At 36.0% G+C, this 22,434-nt stretch overlaps 2 protein-coding genes and 1 long non-coding RNA gene across 6 annotated transcripts in view; all 3 read left to right on the top strand.

Moving 5' to 3' along the window:
• The window catches only part of LOC148299878 (tyrosyl-DNA phosphodiesterase 1-like), a 26,537-nt gene extending 22,771 nt beyond the window's left edge, over window positions 1–3,766 (top strand). For 2 of the 4 annotated variants that reach the window (XM_088275546.1, XM_088275545.1), the window contains exons 14-18: window positions 603–773; window positions 1,078–1,243; window positions 1,508–1,707; window positions 2,533–2,740; window positions 3,011–3,765. In XM_088275546.1, coding sequence (XP_088131672.1) covers window positions 603–773; window positions 1,078–1,243; window positions 1,508–1,707; window positions 2,533–2,740; window positions 3,011–3,139 — 874 coding nt within the window. In that variant the 3' untranslated portion in view covers window positions 3,140–3,765. Of the gene's footprint in view, window positions 1–602; window positions 774–1,077; window positions 1,244–1,507; window positions 1,708–2,532; window positions 2,741–3,010 lie in introns of all 4 variants that reach the window. The other 2 variants (XM_088275544.1, XM_088275547.1) reach the window with 2 other exon arrangements.
• A 9,807-nt stretch (window positions 3,767–13,573) lies between these two features.
• LOC148299877 (uncharacterized) lies at window positions 13,574–15,018 on the top strand. Its single transcript, XM_088275554.1, has 2 exons — window positions 13,574–14,657; window positions 14,739–15,018. Exons 1-2 carry the CDS (start codon window positions 13,744–13,746, stop codon window positions 14,851–14,853), a joined length of 1,029 nt encoding a protein of 342 aa, XP_088131680.1. The 5' UTR covers window positions 13,574–13,743; the 3' UTR covers window positions 14,854–15,018.
• Window positions 15,019–15,791: 773 nt separating this feature from the next.
• Window positions 15,792–19,033, top strand: LOC148299876 (uncharacterized). Its single transcript, XR_015839021.1, has 3 exons — window positions 15,792–15,861; window positions 18,162–18,317; window positions 18,470–19,033. It is a non-coding gene; the product is annotated as an uncharacterized LOC148299876 (long non-coding RNA).
• Window positions 19,034–22,434: the final 3,401 nt, after the last annotated feature.

Here is a 22,434-nt window from a genome sequence, read left to right as displayed (position 1 = left end):
TGTAATATTAGTGTTTATGCAGGATTTTGTACTCTTAATTTGACTTTCCTAGTTATGCTTTAGCATGTATTTTAATTTGACTGTTTCTTATTCTTGAAACATCTTTTCCTTCATGTTTCTTAATCCATCTATTTTCTGGTTTGAAATGATTACAATGACTTCATACCGTAGTGTAATGGCGTTCGGGGCACCTTTTTTCATGGACATGATCAACTTACTTATTAAATTTTCAATATCAATTAGACACAACAATGTTTGTGTCTACGTTCATAATCATCTTCATTACAATCTTCATTTATATAATTGTTGAGAATGATCAAATATGGTATTGTAATGAATATTTAAATCACATAATTTTTTTTAGTAGAAAACTTGACAACTTGAAGTGAGTTCCGGGATCTTTTTTGTCTTAAAAAAAGCCCCGGTGTTACATATATTATTTACCCTCACACAGGCTTTGCCTGTGTGGGATTTTAGTCAATGTATAAAATATGTATAAATTAATGAATATACCGTGAAATTATGACGAGCAATGAAGAAATATAAATAAATAAGTTTAAATTGATGTAAAACATTGTACAATACGTTGAAACCTTTTGCAGATTGTGGATAAGCCCCAAGTGCCCAAAAATGCGCAAGGGCTCTCCCCCAGAGTACGGGGACTCTCCCACCAAATTCAGGAAGTCTCTAATTGCCTACCTAAAGTCCTACGATAAACCCAGCATATCTTCATTCATAACCTATATCGAGCGGGCTGACTTCAGCGCTATCAAGTGAGTACCTACCCACATTTGATCACTTTTGTCACTGAACTGTAGACAAACATCTTTTGCTGGTATTACTGTCCCCGACACATTTTGAAAGCAAAGTATTTAAAATAATTAGAATCAGAGTATTTCTTGAACAAATCGTTGTTCTAGCTCCCTTAACTCGGGCACAGCTGATAGATCCGATCAACCTTGATTTAAAATATAAAGCCTCCACCTCCGTATAAATGAATCCAGAATGGAATTGGAGACTGTGCCCCGTGCATGCGCCCTGCCCTGTGGAGACCGATTGCCGTTTGACTTGTTTCAGTGTGTTTCTGGTGGCATCCGTACCGGAAGCCGACTCCGACTACGAATGGGGCCTGGAACGGCTGGGAAATTTGCTCTCCTCACATTGTCTCATCGAGAAAGACCCTCACGAGTGGGAGGTGGTAGCTCAGACATCTGCAATCGCCAATTATGGGAAAAAACCGGAGGTAATTGTATACTCGGCCTTTACAACCTTTTGCACTGATTTATTCCTTAACTTAACCGTTTCTAATTCCTCGCTGATACTCGTACTCAAATGAAATAATACCATTTTATTATCTCGTACGTTAAACATTGACGAGCGCCATACAGCGCATGAAATATGACAGCTCTATGGCTGTTTCATCAGCTGGCACTCCAGCACTATGGAGTGACGGATTGCATTATGTTTATCCAAGAAATGCTCATATTTGAACACGCTGCGATTGCAGTTCTGGTTGATGGACGAGTTCATGAGCCGAGTCAGCCGCGGGATGAAGAAATCCTCGGGTACGAACGATCCTCAGCTGAATATCATCTACCCGTCCTTCGACACCGTGAAGGCCTCCCACGATGGCCCGCACGGGGGCTACGCGCTGGATTACTTCAACACGCTGCATCTGCGCCAGACATGGATCAACGACTTCCTCTAGTACGTATCTCGGTCCCCCTTCTTAGAGCAGCGACGAGTGCGCTAAACGACACTGATTCCTAACAACGCTTAGTGTTAGTTAACAACCAATAGGTTGGATTGCGATCCACGATCCACGATCTGTGTAGTGTGAATTAGTAGTTGTTGGTTCAGTTGGTCAGCTAGATCCGATTCCAACCCGACGTTGGCCGGTACACGGACACCACCACAACCCCGACCGGCACAGCAGACAGACACGGAACAGTGCCGAGGCATTTGCAGAAAATATTCAGTCATCGCATTTCCCACATTATTATTATTGATCAACATTCTATAAGGAATCCCTTTAATGGTTGCGATTTTTTTTTCTTGACGTAATAAGTTTTATCACTATCCTAACAAAAGATGGAAAAAAATAACCCTTGTTCACAACCTAACACAAAGCCCTAACCACGATACAGTAACACAATGGGGCGCATTAAATAACCCTTGTTCACAACCTAACACAAAGCCCTAACCACGATACAGTAACACAATGGGGCGCATTAAATAACCCTTGTTCACAACCTAACACAAAGCCCTAACCACGATACAGTAACACAATGGGGCGCATTAAATAACCCTTGTTCACAACCTAACACAAAGCCCTAACCACGATACAGAAACCAATGCGGCGCATTACATAAAGAAAACACCCTTATGATGAAACATAATCGTTATCACACGGAACCACGAACAGAAGAAGAAGAAAATACATCTGCGCAAGAGAATGGTTTCTTACCGGTATGGGACAATAAGGTTGGCGCTTAAATGGTTGGAAGATGAGAATTTTGATTTGTTTTAAAGTGATTGGAAAGACAGCAAGTACAACAGGCAGCGTGCGATGCCGCACATGAACAGCTACCTGCGCCTGTCTCCCGACCACACCGAGGCGGCCTTCTTCCTGCTGACCTCGGCCCCCCTGGCCCCGGAGTCCTGGGGAAATTTCAATGATGGAGACTTCACTATTGACTGCTACGAAGCGGGAGTGCTCTTCATACCCAAATTTGTTTATGTAAGTATTAATAATACTTTGAGTGCCCATTTTTGTTTTCACAAATATTGGATTTTTCTGTCAACCCATGCCGCATCACAGTGAGATAAGAATATGGAAGTCTGGGCATGTACAGGGTTACGACCTCCTGTCATTGACTGATTTGAGTGATCGCTAAAGCGTAGTGAGTATAAATACTTTATTCATAATTCTACCCATGATACAACTGAATTTTTAAAATTTCATTACGTTGTGTTTACAAGTGACGAACATCCAACATTTTTTTTCCAGAAAAAATCTTACACCAGCAAGTTTTCCCTTGCACCAGATGACCGTAAAAGGCTGCCAGTGCCCTATGATCTAAATTTGTCTCCGTATAATAAAGAACAAACACCTTGGGTATGGGAATTATCTCACTGATCTTCCCATGTTTCTGCACCCAGTCACACTAGTGAGCAACCTCCCCGGGTGTGGGCATCGTCCGAGTAACTCTATCTTCCCATGTTTCTACACCCAGTCACTCTATACACTAGTGAGCTACCTCCCCGGGTGTGGGCATCATCCGAGTAACTCTATCTTCCCATGTTTCTACACCCAGTCACTCTATACACTAGTGAGCAACCTCCCCGGGTGTGGGCATCGTCCGAGTAACTCTATCTTCCCATGTTTCTACACCCAGTCACTCTATACACTAGTGAGCAACCTCCCCGGGTGTGGGCATCATCCGAGTAACTCTATCTTCCCATGTTTCTACACCCAGTCACTCTATATACTAGTGAGCAACCTCCCCGGGTGTGGGCATCGTCCGAGTAACTCTATCTTCCCATGTTTCTACACCCAGTCACTCTATATACTAGTGAGCAACCTCCCCGGGTGTGGGCATCGTCCGAATAACTCTATCTTCCCATGTTTCTACACCCAGTCACTCTATATACTAGTGAGCAACCTCCCCGGGTGTGGGCATCGTCCGAGTAACTCTATCTTCCCATGTTTCTACACCCAGTCACTCTATACACTAGTGAGCAACCTCCCCGGGTGTGGGCATCGTCCGAGTAACTCTATCTTCCCATGTTTCTACACCCAGTCACTCTATATACTAGTGAGCAACCTCCCCGGGTGTGGGCATCGTCCGAGTAACTCTATCTTCCCATGTTTCTACACCCAGTCACTCTATACACTAGTGAGCAACCTCCCCGGGTGTGGGCATCGTCCGAGTAACTCTATCTTCCCATGTTTCTACACCCAGTCACTCTATATACTAGTGAGCAACCTCCCCGGGTGTGGGCATCGTCCGAGTAACTCTATCTTCCCATGTTTCTACACCCAGTCACTCTATACACTAGTGAGCAACCTCCCCGGGTGTGGGCATCGTCCGAGTAACTCTATCTTCCCATGTTTCTACACCCAGTCACTCTATACACTAGTGAGCAACCTCCCCGGGTGTGGGCATCGTCCGAGTAACTCTATCTTCCCATGTTTCTACACCCAGTCACTCTATACACTAGTGAGCAACCTCCCCGGGTGTGGGCATCGTCCGAGTAACTCTATCTTCCCATGTTTCTACACCCAGTCACTCTATACACTAGTGAGCAACCTCCCCGGGTGTGGGCATCGTCCGAGTAACTCTATCTTCCCATGTTTCTACACCCAGTCACTCTATATACTAGTGAGCAACCTCCCCGGGTGTGGGCATCGTCCGAGTAACTCTATCTTCCCATGTTTCTACACCCAGTCACTCTATACACTAGTGAGCAACCTCCCCGGGTGTGGGCATCGTCCGAGTAACTCTATCTTCCCATGTTTCTACACCCAGTCACTCTATACACTAGTGAGCAACCTCCCCGGGTGTGGGCATCGTCCGAGTAACCCTATCTTCCCATGTTTCTGCACCCAGTCACTACACACTAGTGAGCAATGGGCATAAGATATTTTTCGTAAAAACATTCGAAATTTTCAGGTTTGATGATTTATGTAAATGTTATAATTTATGTTATATATGTAAAAGTAAAGATAATTTCTTGGTCTCTCTTGCTAACTTATCATAGAAGCCATAAGTGACAATTATTAAATGCTTTGTTTTATTTTGTATGTATTATTAGAGTAAGTCTTTTATTTATAAGCTTTTGTTATAATTTTTATATAAGTTTGTAAAACGCTAACTGTTCATATCAACTCCCCCTTAACTCTCTGCCTGATCCTAACCGCTTTGTCTTCCAATTAACAGTTAAACAAACAAACAGCGATGTCATTATTTGATCATGAACACTGCAACTTATGTACAAGCTAGTGCATAGTTCAGATAGTTCTGTTGACTTCCATCAAACAGCTGTATAAGACAAACAAGGTGGCTTGGTGGGTCTCTGCAAAAAAAAATTGCTCTAAATATGTTTAAATTGTGATTTAAATAAATGTGTATTAATAATAAAAAAAAAGAGATACAAACCTTGACCAGTCTGTTTTTGATCGGTTGGAAGATATTGCTTCTTAGCAATAAAAATTATAATGTACATTTATTCTGTACTAGAAGTTTAATAAATAAATAAATATTATATTATTAAAAAGACATATCGTGGGTTTACTGGCAAAAAAACTGTAAAATTCCTTTTAGCCGGAATAAAAATACGCGCTATTAAACTGTTGAATTTAATTTTAAAACTATTAAAGTTGAATTCACTTTTAAAAGCGCATCTTTATGACATTTCATACTACTTAAGGTATTTTGCCAGTTTGTAGAACGTTGAAAACATAATAATAGGCGTCATTAATTCAAAATTGTACATTTTCGGGTTTGCCAGTACACCCACAATATGTAAGTTTAGTTAAGAGAAAAACATGATTGAATGGAATTACTTAAACCCCATTCTATTCCAAGTCGCATATGCAAGCAGCGTGGAGGATTTGCAGCAAATAGTGTCAAGAATGAATGATGCACGTACGGAAAATGAGCTGGCAATGAATGAAAGCAAGTCAAAAGTCATGGTATTTGAAAGAGGGAAGGATTTAATTAAATTTTCAATTCAATTCAATTCAATTTTTTTATTTCAATTAATATATACATTACAAACTAAAAAAAAAATCATATACATTAAAAAAACATTAAAATAAAATATATGCAAGAACTATTCGGCTGTCCAAACTTAAAACACAGTAAGGTTATTACATTATTTTTGTAGTACGTTTTTTTTGCATTTTTGGACTAAGTAGAATCTACATAGTCCAAAAATGCAAAAAAACGTACTACAAAAAAAATGTCCCTTACTGTGTTTTGAGTTTGGACAGCAGTATTGCTAAAGGTGTATAAGAATCCCGCTTCGGAAAACTCCTTCAGACACATGGAACAGATCAATATCCAATGAGATATTGTTCAACACAGCGGTAGCTCTTTCTACAGGCATAACCATCGGCAGGTTGGTCCTGTGTATAGGAATGTGAAACAATCTATGTCAATATATGCCGTAATATTATAAATGGTGCTTTGAATAGAGTGATTGGAAAAAAAAGTGTCCTTGGAAGCTAAACTGGCGTTTCACAATGAAGTGCGGGTAAGTGCGGCACTGATGTATGGAAGCGAAACATGGAATTGGCCAAGGAAGGATGAAAGCTGTGTGAATGCCGTTCAAATGCGTACTCTCAGACGAATGGGTGTAAAATCGTCGTATGACAGAATCGAAAATGAAGATACTCGAAAGGAATATAAGGCTGAACTAGGGATGATTGAAAAGATCTTATAAAAGGTGGTATGGACATGTGGAGCGAATGGATAATGAGAGAATGACCAAGATAGTTTATTTGGCAAATGCGAATGCAAGAACAGAACGAAGACAGACAAAATAACTTGGCACAACCAGATCAATCAGAACCTAAAATCTGGTGGTGTCAAAAGTCTACATAATCCGAGGGCATGTACGAGTAGTTATGATCTTCGCGTTCATACGTCTAGACGTATGGACGTGAAGGAAGCTAGGAGTGTGTGTCAGGACAGAAGGGCGTGGCGTTCCATCCTCTCTGCCCGCCCTGCAGAACAACGGCATGATGTTTGTAGCAATGGTAGTAGCAGTAGTATTATTCTATTTTATTAATTTATAAACATAATATGTTAGTAACTTTTTCTATTAATAAGGCAAACATGTATTATTCATTGATTTGGCTTTAACTTTGTGGGATAACACAATGATTTAAATTTTAAAATGAAACACTTTTATAACTCTGACGTAAACGTGACTGGTTTTGAGAACTTCCGATGTTCTCATTAACAGATGAAAATACAAGTAAAAAAACAAAGAATAATTTAGGTATTTAAAGAGGTGGGTGACGTAATAATTGGAGGGGAAGTGAAAATTTTGAAGTACAAATTAAATTCTGCTAAAACATTAAATAATAATAAACTTTTCCAAAATTCCTCACCCTTGCTTTCTATATTCCCGTTAAACCAAACCCCCCACCAGCTAACCTGCCCTTCAGGTATTTCCCCAACCGCCTCTCTTGTCAAATTGTATTTTTACCAGTTGATGAGAACATCTGTATTTCTCGAAACTAGTCGTAATTACATCAATAAACTCAAAAAAGTAGTATTATATAAAAGTTTTTTTAAAAAAATATTTAAATCAAATGTGTACCTGTTAACCATTTTTCACTAAGAATTTTTATGATGATTTTAACAATAACAAATACATTTATAATCAAAATATTATGCTTCATTTACCTTTTTTTTTTAAATATATGGTGTTAATTGAAAATTACTTTTTTTTTTCTTTTCGTGAGGTGTCCGTGGTATTCAATCCTTTCTAATCCTTTTTGCACTCGAGATTTTTTTTGTATGACATATCAGTAATGTGAGTGTACTTTTTTGCAAATTTGCACAAAAATGGTTGATTTTAGAAAAAAAAAGCCTGGAAATGGGTATCATGCAAATTGACAATAAAACCAATCGATAAGTGTTTAAAATGTCTTATTTTAAAAAAAAAAGACAATTGGTTACTATTTTAAAATTTGATAGTTTTTCAATGTACGGTATCTAACAAAACAATGGCCCAAATGCATCCTAGGCTGCCCATGACAAGTGTCACAAAACTCATAAGTCTCGTGTCTTTGCCAATTTTTGTCCCTCCGTGAGCAAACAGCACAGAGTCTGTTTGTAGCTTGCCATCCAGGCGGACCTCAGTTTGAGAAGTAAACGGCCTACTTGGAATCTGTCCAAAGTCCCCTGCCAACTGATCTACTGAAGTCTTCACAAACTTTAAGTGACTATTGAGTATTGGCTAGCAAGGACCTTGAGCAACTGGCGGGACAGAATTGTACCTGCGTTAGTACACATCCCGGCCTTTTATTATTTAAACAACATAACGGTACATAGTGGCGACATTTAGTCGCCAACCGATTTACTGGGGAATTTACCATGTGCCAAATTCACCAAATATTGTTACCATTCGAGTGCAAAGGGTTAATTCCTTATCCAGTTGTGGCAATTCAGTTCAATTCAGACATCTTTCTACTACGTGACTTGTCACCCAGTCATGAGTAGGCACCAGAACGAACAACCAAATCCGCAAGGTCGCACACACTGACCAACCCACCAGGGTGGTAGCCCTGCAAGCGGAACGCAAGAAACCCAATAAAGCCATCACCAAATTTACCTCTCTCTCACCGATGGTCGCTCCAAACATTCTCCACCAGAATCAGACTTCCAGAAACTGGCCTTTTAATAAATGCTAAAATTTAGATAAAACAAATTTAAATTCACAATATTAATAAAGAGCAGACACCGTACTCACCAAAAACGTTCTTAGAGTGTGAGAAATGAAGTCTCTATTTTTATTTTTATTATGCTTTTGCATATCTGACAACAGTCTACGAGACAAAATAAGAAAAACTAGGATGAGGGAAATATGCAAGACCAAAGATGACATAAGGTGGGGAAGGCAACGAAGGAGACAATGGTATGCATACCATTGTCTCCTTCGTTCCTGGTTTTTCTAACATTTTATGTTAGTAGAATGGAATGCGCATGTTAGGAGAATAGAACCATCCAGACTCCCCCATATTGCATTGCCACAGGCCAACCCCAAGGTTTCCTTGACGGTTCCCGGGCAGACCACCAAAGAGATGGAATGACAGCTGGGAATCGACATTGCAGGAGGCTAAAAATCAAAAAAAATCTTAAAATCTTAAAATCCCTCTTAAAATCCCTTGAAAATGAATATATATATATATTTTTATATCAGACACAGGATTATTCACACTACAGATAATTTATTAAGAGAAATATTAAGAGAAATATAATTTTTTATTATTTACAAAAATACTTCAATTTTATAGTATTTCTGTGAGCCTAAGCGGCTCATTGTTAGAAATAGGCATCAAATTGTGGAATCTCTGAGATGAGAACACTCCGATCTATAACCGAAAACACGTTGCGAGGCCGTGTAAGAAACATCGATATCCGGAGCATGTGTGAGACGGAAGATATCGCGAGGTTGGAATGAGTATGTAAAGTATGGAATGAGTACGTCAGATGACAGACTTCCACGTATCGCCCTTCAAGGAAACCCCAAAGGACGTAGGATCCCCAGGCAGACCCCTGAAAAGGTGAAGAGATAGCTGCCACTCGATATCCCGAGATGAACAGGATCTATAGAAAGATGAAAATGAAGAAGAAGAAGAATGCATTATTTCCAGGTTAGTTATATTGACACGATACAGCACTGAAATGCCATCGGTTGGAAAAGAATGATTTGCGATTACATTCCAATTTTATCTTTAATTTATTATGAATTTTTATTATCAGTTATCACGAGGAACTCATGAACGGCTGACGAATACTTACTTAAAATTGTGAAATTCTTTTAAGGTTATGTATTAATTGAAGGTATGTACTTTTATTTATATAATTTTATATCTCATACAGATTTGTCAGGCTATCAGTCCATGACCAGATCACTCCGTCGATAGTTGCCACTCACGAGACTTTGTTTTTCCATAACTAATCAAGTTTTTTTTTAACTCCTTGCTTCAAGATTTATCAGTGAAAAGATGATTCAGTGAGTCACCAACAGTTCTTTCGTCTCGTCCTAGGAGAGGTGGATCGTGGAATCGATCCGGTCTTAGTGAACGGATCACCTAAGCAATACAGATCCGGTTCTGCTGGATAAATACATGAATCAGTGAGTCACCAACAGTTCTCCTTTCTCGTCCTTCTCGTTCATCGTTGAATAAATCCAGTCTTAGTGAAAGGATCACATAAGGAATACAGATCTGGGTAAAGTCTAGTAAAATTATCTACACCATATAGATAGAGTATTATCTATTCATTGTAATCTATATTCTGTAATACCTCGGATAGCCTTAATCTCCAAAAATTGTTTGAAAAAGGAAACTTATTGACTGTTATATAAAAAAAAGATAATTGTTTTTATTTTTTTAAATGATAGATTAGTACATCATAAAGTATAGGCTCCACCACAAGTAGCTTTTCAGTTAAGAATTTTAATACACGTCACATATTTATGTGACTGGGTGCACGCGCCGATTTTCATTAAATCAGTATGGAATAATCTCAATGTCCCTTTGGCATCACTCTGTATCACTCTGTACCACTCTGTATCACTCTGTACTGGTGGAGAGGGAAAGTGTGTCATGCCACGGTCCACGCTGCCTTTCTCTCGGTGCGACTCATGCGTTTCGTTCTTCACTCGCTTTATGCTAACGTTTTTCTGTCACTATACACGCTCTCCTCGCAGTAGCTTTGGGAGGATGACGCACTCCATAGGCAGTCGCGGTGAAAAGCAGTGCTAAAGCAGGCCGGAAGCCCTGCACTGGCGTAGGTAGGGTTGCTTTCCACTGCCAGATTTTCACTCTTTGAGCACATCAATTTGCAATCTATTTGGGATGGCCCGGAATCAGGAATCAGCAATGACAATATCTAGTTTATAAGGTTTCGTAGCTAGATTTTAGGTTAGGTAATCAATTATTACATTACTTTATGGGTGAAAACAATCCTACATCAGTTTGTGCTTTCCTCGAAGTGGAAGAATACAAGGCTCTCCTGCTTTAGTGCTCCCAAAATGTTATTGCTTTCGTATTACTCGAGCACTTGCCTATTCCAGAATTGTGCTAAATTATCACAAGTAAAAAAACCTTGTATCTTCTCTTGTTTATACCTATCCATCATAAAAACTATTTGTTAAAAGACAAGAGGAATGTTTGGTGATTCATTTTATATATGTCCCAAATGTTGGGAACTTGCTTGAAGATAGAGTGTCAATGGCTATTTTAGGGTAATAAATGAAATTTTAACTAATTTCAGGTTAATTATCTTCAATACGTTAATTAAATTCATAAATGATAAATACTAAAGCGGGTTCTTCTAGGCCTGAATGCAAAAGGATAAACGAGAATGCCAACATGGACTCCTCAACAGACAGTTCTGAAACGAGTTCTTCTAAGCCCGCAAGAAAAGGAACCAACTCCAACAAGAATAAAACGAAGAAAAGGGACTCCTCAACAGACAGCCACAGTTCTGAATTGATTTCTTCTAAGCCCGCAAGAAAGGGAATTTACTCCAACAATATTAAAACCAAGAAAAGTGACTCCTCAACAAACAGCCACAGTTCTGAAGCGAGTTCTTCTAAGCCCGCAAGAAAAGGAACCAACTCTAACAAGCATAAAACTAAGAAAAGGGACTCCTCAACAGACAGCCACAGTTCTGAAGCGAGTACTTCTAAGCCCGCAAGAAAAGGAACCAACTCCAACAAGATTAAAACTAAGAAATGGGATTCCTCAACAGACAGCCACAGTTCTGAAGCGAGTTCTTCTAAGCCCGCAAGAAAAAGAAACAACTCTAACAAGATTAAAACTAAGAAAAGGGACTCCTCAACAGACAGCCACAGTTCTGAATTGATTTCTTCTAAGCCCGCAAGAAAAGGAATTTACTCCAACAATATTCAAACCAAGAAAAGGGACTCCTCAACAAACAGCCACAGTTCTGAAGGGAGTTCTTCTAAGCCCGCAAGAAAAGGAACCAACTCTGACAAGATTAAAACTAAGAAATGGAACTCCTCAACAGACAGCCACAGTTCTGAAACGAGTTCTTCTAAGCCCGCAAGAAAAGGAACCAACTCCAACAAGATTAAAACTAAGAAAAGGGACTCCTCAACAGACAGCCACAGTTCTGAAACGAGTTCTTCTAAGCCCGCAAGAAAAGGAATCAACTCCAACAAGAATAAAACTAAGAAAAGGGACTCTTCAACAGATAGCCACAGTTCTGAATTGAGTTCTTCTAAGCCCGCAAGAAAAGGAATTTACTCCAACAATATTAAAACCAAGAAAAGGGACTCGTCAACAGACAGCCACAGTTCTGAAGCGAGTTCTTCTAAGCCCGCAAGAAAAGGAACCAACTCCAACAAGATTAAAACTAAGAAAAGGGACTCCTCAACAGACAGCCACAGTTCTGAAACGAGTTCTTCTAAGCCCGCAAGAAAAGGAACCAACTCCAACAAGAATAAAACTAAAAAAAGGGACTCCTCAACAGACAGCCACAGTTCTGAATTAAGGTCTTCTAAGCCCGCAAGAAAAGGAATTTACTCCAACAATATAAAAACTAAGAAAAGGGACTCCTCAACAGACAGCCACAGTTCTGAAGCGAGTTCTTCTAAGCCCGCAAGAAAAGGAGCCAGCTGCAACTATATAAAAGCTAAGGAAAGGGATCTCTCAACAGAAAGCGACTGGATCAAATCCGACAATATGAACACAAAAAAAAGAGACCCATCATCTGGTAGCAATAGTTCTGAAGCAAATTCTTCTGCAACAAAAGGCCAAAATGAGATTCCCAAGAAGGAGAAAACTGAAATACCGGAGTTATCAACAGTGGGAGAGAGCTCTATAGTAACTTCTGGTCCTGCTAGAAATTGGAGAGATGGAAATATTAATGGTAAGTTGTGTATTTATATTATGGGTTAAGTCCAGACCGCATCTTTTTCTCAGAAATCGAAGTTGAACAAAAGGTGGAAATAAAAATTCTACCGAATAAAAACACTGAATTTTTTGATGATGGTTTCGTTTATCAGCATGAAACAAAAAATGTATCGAGTATTTAAGGGGTTTCAATCAGTGTGAAACAATTATGCTGTTGTATTTGATTGTATTCACCTGTTTATAAATAAATATTGGATGGCAAAATCACTAATGTTCATTTTCGCTTCCCCCCCTGGGAATCGAACCCGGGACCTCCAGTACGGTAGCTAAATACGCTGACCATTACGCTATGGAGGTGGACAAGGTATATATAAAACAAAAACAGGCCTATGAATTACGGTATGTTTTGTAGCGGGGAAGAGAGGGAGAGGAAGGTCCCCACAAGATAGACCTATGGAGTTAAGACTAGTTAAGTTAGACAATCAATGTTAGTGTGTTTGTGTATACGTACGTGCGTCGTGTTTTATTTATCTCATTAAATACATTGGTCTCTTGCAGAGAATACAGGACCCACTGTTAGTTACGAAAATAGTACGCCTTATTTAGAACGTCAACCACACCCTGAAAATCAAGGTTAGTGTGTGTGTGTATACGTACGTGCATCGTGTTTATATATACATATATATATATATATATATATATATATATATATATATATATATATATATATATATATATATATATATATATATATATATATATATATATATATATATATGTAATAAAATAACTAGGTACCTACCTATACATTTTATTAAGTACTTACAAAAAGTACCTACATAAAACAGTTCTACCACCAGATGCCGCATGCGTCGCTCAGAATAAAACAAAAGACTTCCGATAATATTATTAACTGTCAGAAATAGATAGATAGATAGATAGATATAAAAATTATTATAAAGATAAATTAAGATTAAACTTTAATTATAAACTTTAATTACAAAGCAACACATTGTTTATTTTATTATTATACACCCACTTTACATATTATTTACACGCAATTTACAAAAGAAAAATATTACCACGTTATAAAACGACAATTTTGTTAATTGGAAATGGATTATGAAACATTAGATGTATTAAAACAATTACTACAATATGTTCGGAGTGAGAGAGAAAAATTAGAAGATGATCAAAGAAAACGATTAGAAGATAATCAAAGAAGACGTGGAAATTTAAGAACTAGTGATAAAATTAAAAATAAAAATCATGTGAAAAAAATTTCTACTAAATATAAAATAAAATATACTCCAGAAAAGAAGAATTTCGAAGCAGATTGTGTGAGCAGGAATCCAGTATTAGAATCGAAGGAAAATGCAAATGAACAATTAAAAGTTGTAAATTTGGTTAAATTAGAAGATATTTTAAAAGATCAGTATAAAAATGAAGACATACAAATAACACAGAAACAGTGCTTGAAAAGTGAAAATAAAAATAAAGTAGAAAAAACTTCTACGAAAGATAAAATAAAATATTCTCCCGGAAAGAAGAATTTAGAAGTAGATTGTCTAAGCAGGAATCCAGTATTAAACTCGAATGAAAATGCAGATGAACAATTAAAAGTTGTAAATTTGGTTAAATTAGAAGATAATTTAAATGATCAGGATAAAAATAAAGACATACAAATAACACAGAAACAGTGCTTGAAAAATGAAAATAAAAATAAAGTAGAAAAAACTTCTACGAAAGATAAAATAAAATATTCTCCAGGAAAGAAGAATTTAGAAGTAGATTGTCTAAGCAGGAATCCAGTATTAAATTCGAATGAAAATGCAGATGAACAATTAAAAGTTGTAAATTTGGTTATATTAGAAGATACTTTAAGAGATCTGAATAAAAATGAAGGAATTCAAAAGAAAAAAACAAATGGATTGAAAAAAACTGTGTCTACTTTAAAAGGGTCAAGAAAAAAAAATACAAAAAAAAGAAAGAAAGAAAAAAGAACGGAAAAAAAAGAAAGAAAAAAAAACAAGAAAGAAAAAAAATAAAATCAAACCTTTATCATATCACTAAACTTATACCAGTCCCTTCACTACAAGAAGATGATCCGGAGGACGAGTGAAAATTTTACTATGAATTTTCATCCCCAAGGGGGGAGATGTAATAAAATAACTAGGTACCTACCTATACATTTTATTAAGTACTTACAAAAAGTACCTACATAAAACAGTTCTACCACCAGATGCCGCATGCGTCGCTCAGAATAAAACAAAAGACTTCCGATAATATTATTAACTGTCAGAAATAGATAGATAGATAGATAGATATAAAAATTATTATAAAGATAAATTAAGATTAAACTTTAATTATAAACTTTAATTACAAAGCAACACATTGTTTATTTTATTATTATACACCCACTTTACATATTATTTACACGCAATTTACAAAAGAAAAATATTACCACGTTATATATATATATATATATATATATATATATATATATATATATATATATATATATATATATATGTATATATATGTATATATATATATATTTATCTCATTAAATATATTGGTCTCTTGCAGAGAATACAGGACCCACTGTTAGTTACGAAAATAGTACGTCTTATTTAGAACGTCACCCACGCCCTGAAAATCAAGGTTAGTGTGTGTGTGTATACGTACGTGCATCGTGTTTATATATACATATATATATATATATATATATATATATATATGTATATATATATTTATCTCATTAAATATATTGGTCTCTTGCAGAGAATACAGGACCCACTGTTAGTTACGAAAATAGTACGTCTTATTTAGAACGTCACCCACGCCCTGAAAATCAAGGTTAGTGTGTGTGTGTATACGTACGTGCATCGTGTTTATATATACATATATATATATATATATATGTATATATATATTTATCTCATTAAATATATTGGTCTCTTGCAGAGAATACAGGACCCACTGTTAGTTACGAAAATAGTACGTCTTATTTAGAACGACACCCACGCCCTGAAAATCAAGGTTAGTGTGTGTGTGTATACGTACGTGCATCGTGTTTATATATACATATATATATATATATATATATATATATGTATATATATATTTATCTCATTAAATATATTGGTCTCTTGCAGAGAATACAGGACCCACTGTTAGTTACGAAAATAGTACGTCTTATTTAGAACGTCACCCACGCCCTGAAAATCAAGGTTAGTGTGTGTGTGTATACGTACGTGCATCGTGTTTATATATACATATATATATATATATATATGTATATATATATTTATCTCATTAAATATATTGGTCTCTTGCAGAGAATACAGGACCCACTGTTAGTTACGAAAATAGTACGTCTTATTTAGAACGACACCCACGCCCTGAAAATCAAGGTTAGTGTGTGTGTGTATACGTACGTGCATCGTGTTTATATATACATATATATATATATATATATGTATATATATATTTATCTCATTAAATATATTGGTCTCTTGCAGAGAATACAGGACCCACTGTTAGTTACGAAAATAGTACGTCTTATTTAGAACGACACCCACGCCCTGAAAATCAAGGTTAGTGTGTGTGTGTATACGTACGTGCATCGTGTTTATATATACATATATATATATATATATATGTATATATATATTTATCTCATTAAATATATTGGTCTCTTGCAGAGAATACAGGACCCACTGTTAGTTACGAAAATAGTACGTCTTATTTAGAACGACACCCACGCCCTGAAAATCAAGGTTAGTGTGTGTGTGTATACGTACGTGCATCGTGTTTATATATACATATATATATATATATATATGTATATATATATTTATCTCATTAAATATATTGGTCTCTTGCAGAGAATACAGGACCCACTGTTAGTTACGAAAATAGTACGTCTTATTTAGAACGACACCCACGCCCTGAAAATCAAGGTTAGTGTGTGTGTGTATACGTACGTGCATCGTGTTTATATATACATATATATATATATATATATGTATATATATATTTATCTCATTAAATATATTGGTCTCTTGCAGAGAATACAGGACCCACTGTTAGTTACGAAAATAGTACGTCTTATTTAGAACGACACCCACGCCCTGAAAATCAAGGTTAGTGTGTGTGTGTATACGTACGTGCATCGTGTTTATATATACATATATATATATATATATATGTATATATATATTTATCTCATTAAATATATTGGTCTCTTGCAGAGAATACAGGACCCACTGTTAGTTACGAAAATAGTACGTCTTATTTAGAACGACACCCACGCCCTGAAAATCAAGGTTAGTGTGTGTGTGTATACGTACGTGCATCGTGTTTATATATACATATATATATATATATATATGTATATATATATTTATCTCATTAAATATATTGGTCTCTTGCAGAGAATACAGGACCCACTGTTAGTTACGAAAATAGTACGTCTTATTTAGAACGACACCCACGCCCTGAAAATCAAGGTTAGTGTGTGTGTGTATACGTACGTGCATCGTGTTTATATATACATATATATATATATATATATGTATATATATATTTATCTCATTAAATATATTGGTCTCTTGCAGAGAATACAGGACCCACTGTTAGTTACGAAAATAGTACGTCTTATTTAGAACGACACCCACGCCCTGAAAATCAAGGTTAGTGTGTGTGTGTATACGTACGTGCATCGTGTTTATATATACATATATATATATATATATATGTATATATATATTTATCTCATTAAATATATTGGTCTCTTGCAGAGAATACAGGACCCACTGTTAGTTACGAAAATAGTACGTCTTATTTAGAACGACACCCACGCCCTGAAAATCAAGGTTAGTGTGTGTGTGTATACGTACGTGCATCGTGTTTATATATACATATATATATATATATATATGTATATATATATTTATCTCATTAAATATATTGGTCTCTTGCAGAGAATACAGGACCCACTGTTAGTTACGAAAATAGTACGTCTTATTTAGAACGACACCCACGCCCTGAAAATCAAGGTTAGTGTGTGTGTGTATACGTACGTGCATCGTGTTTATATATACATATATATATATATATATATGTATATATATATTTATCTCATTAAATATATTGGTCTCTTGCAGAGAATACAGGACCCACTGTTAGTTACGAAAATAGTACGTCTTATTTAGAACGACACCCACGCCCTGAAAATCAAGGTTAGTGTGTGTGTGTATACGTACGTGCATCGTGTTTATATATACATATATATATATATATATATGTATATATATATTTATCTCATTAAATATATTGGTCTCTTGCAGAGAATACAGGACCCACTGTTAGTTACGAAAATAGTACGTCTTATTTAGAACGACACCCACGCCCTGAAAATCAAGGTTAGTGTGTGTGTTTTTCTCAAAATAATTATCACGTGGTTTGTTTTTCTCAAAATAATTATTTATTTGCAGCTGAAAATTAATTTTCATTTATAACATTTTAGGAATATGGGAAAGATTTCGTAGAATAGTAAGAAATTATATTCAACGCAATCGACGGAGAGATACATCTTCTTCAAGTTTGATATTTGAGCGTACTGAAGAAAGAACGTTCACAAGTGCGGCATTCATTGGAGTACGGGTATTACGAGTTGGATATCGTAAGTAATACTCAATCTGCACTATACTAATTCATTTGGGAACATGGGTCAATTAGAGTTTAAATCCTTTTATTTTATATTTTCAAATAGTTTTTGTTTTTATTGAAAAAAATTAATAAAAAAAATACATATATTTTTTCTCTCTATTTCAGAAAGAACAACTGAAAGGTGCCTTTCACGAACGGAATAGACATTATAAGTCAAAGATTTAAAATTATGCTTAGATGTGACACCGGGTGCATTCTATTGAAAAGCTCTACCAATGAGCTGGAATGGATATTTTAATGTAGCAGTAAACAATATAAAATTATGCTTAGATGTGACACCGGGTGCATTCTATTGAAAAGCTCTACCAATGAGCTGGAATGGATATTTTAATGTAGCAGTAAACAATATAAAATTATGCTTAGATGTGACACCGGGTGCATTTTATTGAAAAGCTCTACCAATGAGCTGGAATGGATATTTTAATGTAGCAGTAAACAATATAAAATTATGCTTAGATGTGACACCGGGTGCATTCTATTGAAAAGCTCTACCAATGAGCTGGAATGGATATTTTAATGTAGCAGTAAACAATATAAAATTATGCTTAGATGTGACACCGGGTGCATTCTATTGAAAAGCTCTACCAATGAGCTGGAATGGATATTTTAATGTAGCAGTAAATTAGCAGTAGACTTCACTATGCGCATCCTAATGCTCCTATTTTTTGGTCCTCATAGTCTCCAACTAATACAAAAATATATTTTTTAATGTATTACGGTTTATAAATAAAAGCTAGATTTTTTTAAAGACAAACTCTTCTTTTTCTTTTGCTAGTTCTACACATACTAGTAAACAATGCTTGCTGCAAGGGTAGGCAGAGAGGACGATACGCCACAATCCGCCATATACTCATAGTTTCCTAAACATTCCCAATTTGAATACATCTTTCACATTATTTTTTGACGTCTCAACAAAGATGAAGAAGAATATGGATGTCTGGAAATTTACAAAGATAAGCTCTGTAAATGCCTAGACTCCCATATTTTTCTTCATCTATGTTGAACAAGTATTTGGACACACTCAAAATGTTGTAAATAAATTATCTGGTCAAATTAAAAGCTTAATAATAAAAATGAAAATGGTATTTTCTGGCGTTTCTCATGTGTGTGATTATAATCCAGGACTCGGACCTCACATACTAATATAAGAGTTTCTGCTTAATAAAAAGCTTCTTTACATCTCACCAATAGATGTCTCTAGTGAAGTTCTAGTGATTTAAGAACAAGGTTTCTAAATTGGTTCATATATATTATATGGAACTTCCAAGAATTTGAGTAGTGTGGTTGTCAATAATGGGTAGAATTGGTGAATGTTACACGTGTGTAAAGTGATCACTTAAACCAGCCTATGACGGTCGTCAGCCCTGTAAATGCCCAGACTTCCATATTCTTCTTCATCTTTGATGAGATGTCAAAAAATAATGTGAAAAATAACTCCTAATTGGAGATAATCCAGATTTGTGAAGAAGTACTTGGACACACTCAAAATGTTGAAAACATCTCGTCATACGTGCCCCCCAGTTTGATATATCTACCTTATCAAGCTCTGTTTCTGAACAAGCATCTCATTTCTAGCAAGGTATGTGCACACATGCTACTAAGTAGCACTTACTGAAATATAGCATGCTCATGAGCTCAAACATAGAACGTGAGAGAGTACGGCTATTATCCTTGGCTCTACCCGATGGAGTTTCTCCAGGGTAAAGCATACTTGATACATTGGAGCCAAGCAGGCTTCAATGGTTTAGAGACTAGAAGGAATATGCATTTTTATCGATTGTTGCGCGGTATCGATCGATAATCCTGAAATTATCCGGAGCATTGGTCCATATATTCCCGATAGTTACCTAAGACAGCGTCGGCATAGATTGTTTCACATTCCTATATTCAGGACCAACCTCCCAATGGTTGTGCCTGTAGGAAGAGCTACCGCTATGCCGAACAATATCACCCCGGATATTGATCTGTTCCATATGTCAGCGAGGGTATTATAAAGTAGGATTCTTCTCCATCTTTTTTTTTTTTCAAATTATTATTTGTATACATTTATTTATATCACAATTTTTACATAATTAGAACATTTTAAAAATTTTTTTTTGCTAAGACCCTGGTGGCTTGGTAGCCACCTTGTGTGTCTTGTCGGCGGAATTTTTTTTAATGCATTTTTTATTGTTTTTAACGATTTAACCTAATATACACACAAAAAAGGAGAGAAAAAATTAAGAATATAAAACATTTTACAATTTTCATAAAATTAACTCTTGATCATTTACCTATTCATTTATTTTGCCTTTGTTCCATATTTTATTTTGACCTCTAACATCCGTCGGCAACAAATTAAGAATGTTGGGAACGATATATTGCAGTGTTGGACTTCCATATTTATTGTTAATTCTTGGGACTATCAAACCTTCGTTGTGTGTTGATACACACAACGAAGTTCTATTTATATGAACCAATTTAGAAACCTTGTTCTTGAATCACTAGAGACATCTATTGGTGAGATGTAAAGAAGCTTTTTAGTAAGCAGAAACTCTTATATTAGTATGTGAGATCCTAATCCTGGATTATAATCACACACATGAGAAACGCCAGAAAATACCATTTTCATTCTTATTATTAAGCTTATAATTTGACCAGATAATTTATTTAGAACTTCCAAGAATTTGAGTAGTGTGGTTGTCAATAATGGGTAGAATTGGTGAATGTTACACGTGTGTAAAGTGATCACTTAAACCAGCCTATGACGGTCGTCAGCCCCTTAAATGCCCAGACTTCCATATTCTTCTTCATCTTTGATGAGATATCAAAAAAAAAAAAAATGAAAATAACTCCTGTAATTGGAGATAATCCAGATTTTGTGAACAAGTATTTGGACACACACAAAATGTTGTAAAGAGTATTCTTGCTTACTTTTTAATGTAAATATTTTTAATGCATTTTATTATTGACTAAATTGAACTGAATCGAATGTGTATTACCTTTACAAAGATTTATAAAAATATGGAGGGCCAATTACGTTTGGAATTGTAAGTAAACCTTCAATATATGATTTTAGACCTTTGTTGAATTGTCCCTTTCCGCACCCCAATGGTGCATAGGGCACTGCGTCATATAAACGCAGTGTTTTCTTGATGGATTACACATAAAGGAAAGGTGATCAGCCCTCCGCTTCAGGTACACCCAGTCCAGGGTAATATTGAATAAATATGACACTGAAAAAATCACTTATATTTATTTTACCCCCCTTGGGAATCGAACCCGGGACCTCCAGAACGGTAGCCGAGCGTGCTGACCATTACACTACGGAGGCGGACAATTTAATAAAAATTAAATAAATAAAAATAAGAAATAGCTCCCTCTTCATCATTCAACGTCCCAAAGACCCAACTCTAAAATTTTGAACTAGCTTCACATACGGCGTTTGAAAAAGATACGGAATGCATCGAAACACATGTGTTACAACGTGGAACAATAGATTTTAAAAAAAATTGTGGAATTTACTAGATAAAACTTAAATTGAAAATGGATAGATTTTATACCACAAAGTCCTTGTCGAATCAATTAATGAAATCATTTTATTTGTATTAAGAATATCTTAATTCTTTGTTGAGGCTTCTAAAATATATTTACACAACAATTCCTCGGAGATTTTAAATCCAGTTAAATACAAGATTTAAACGTTTCTTACATTTTCAATTACATTTTTAATTTCAAAACATATTGCATACAAAAGTCATATAATAAATAATAAAACCCTTATCCGCACCCCAATGGTGCATAGGGCACTGCTTCATATGAACACAGTGTTATCTTGATCGTTTTTACACATGAAGGAAAGGTGATCAGCCCTCCGCTTCAGGTACCAGTCCATGGTAGTATTGAATAAATATTACAGTGAAAAAATCACTTATATTTATTTGACCCCCCTGGGAATCGAACCCGGGGCCTCCAGAACGGTAGCCGAGCGTGCTGACCATTACGCTACAGAGGCGGACAAAAAGCTTCGTAAAAAGTCATATATACATATAATATTCCCGATGAGTAATTTATATTTCTCATTTTTGGAA

The sequence above is a fragment of the Brachycentrus maculatus genome, unplaced genomic scaffold (genome assembly GCF_059751285.1).
Source record: "Brachycentrus maculatus isolate JH-2025_06_01 unplaced genomic scaffold, ASM5975128v1 h1tg000911l, whole genome shotgun sequence".
In the NCBI taxonomy this organism is placed as follows: Eukaryota; Metazoa; Arthropoda; class Insecta; order Trichoptera; family Brachycentridae; genus Brachycentrus; species Brachycentrus maculatus.
Note: the sequence above shows the minus strand (reverse complement) of the source record. Positions and strands in the feature narration are given on the sequence as shown.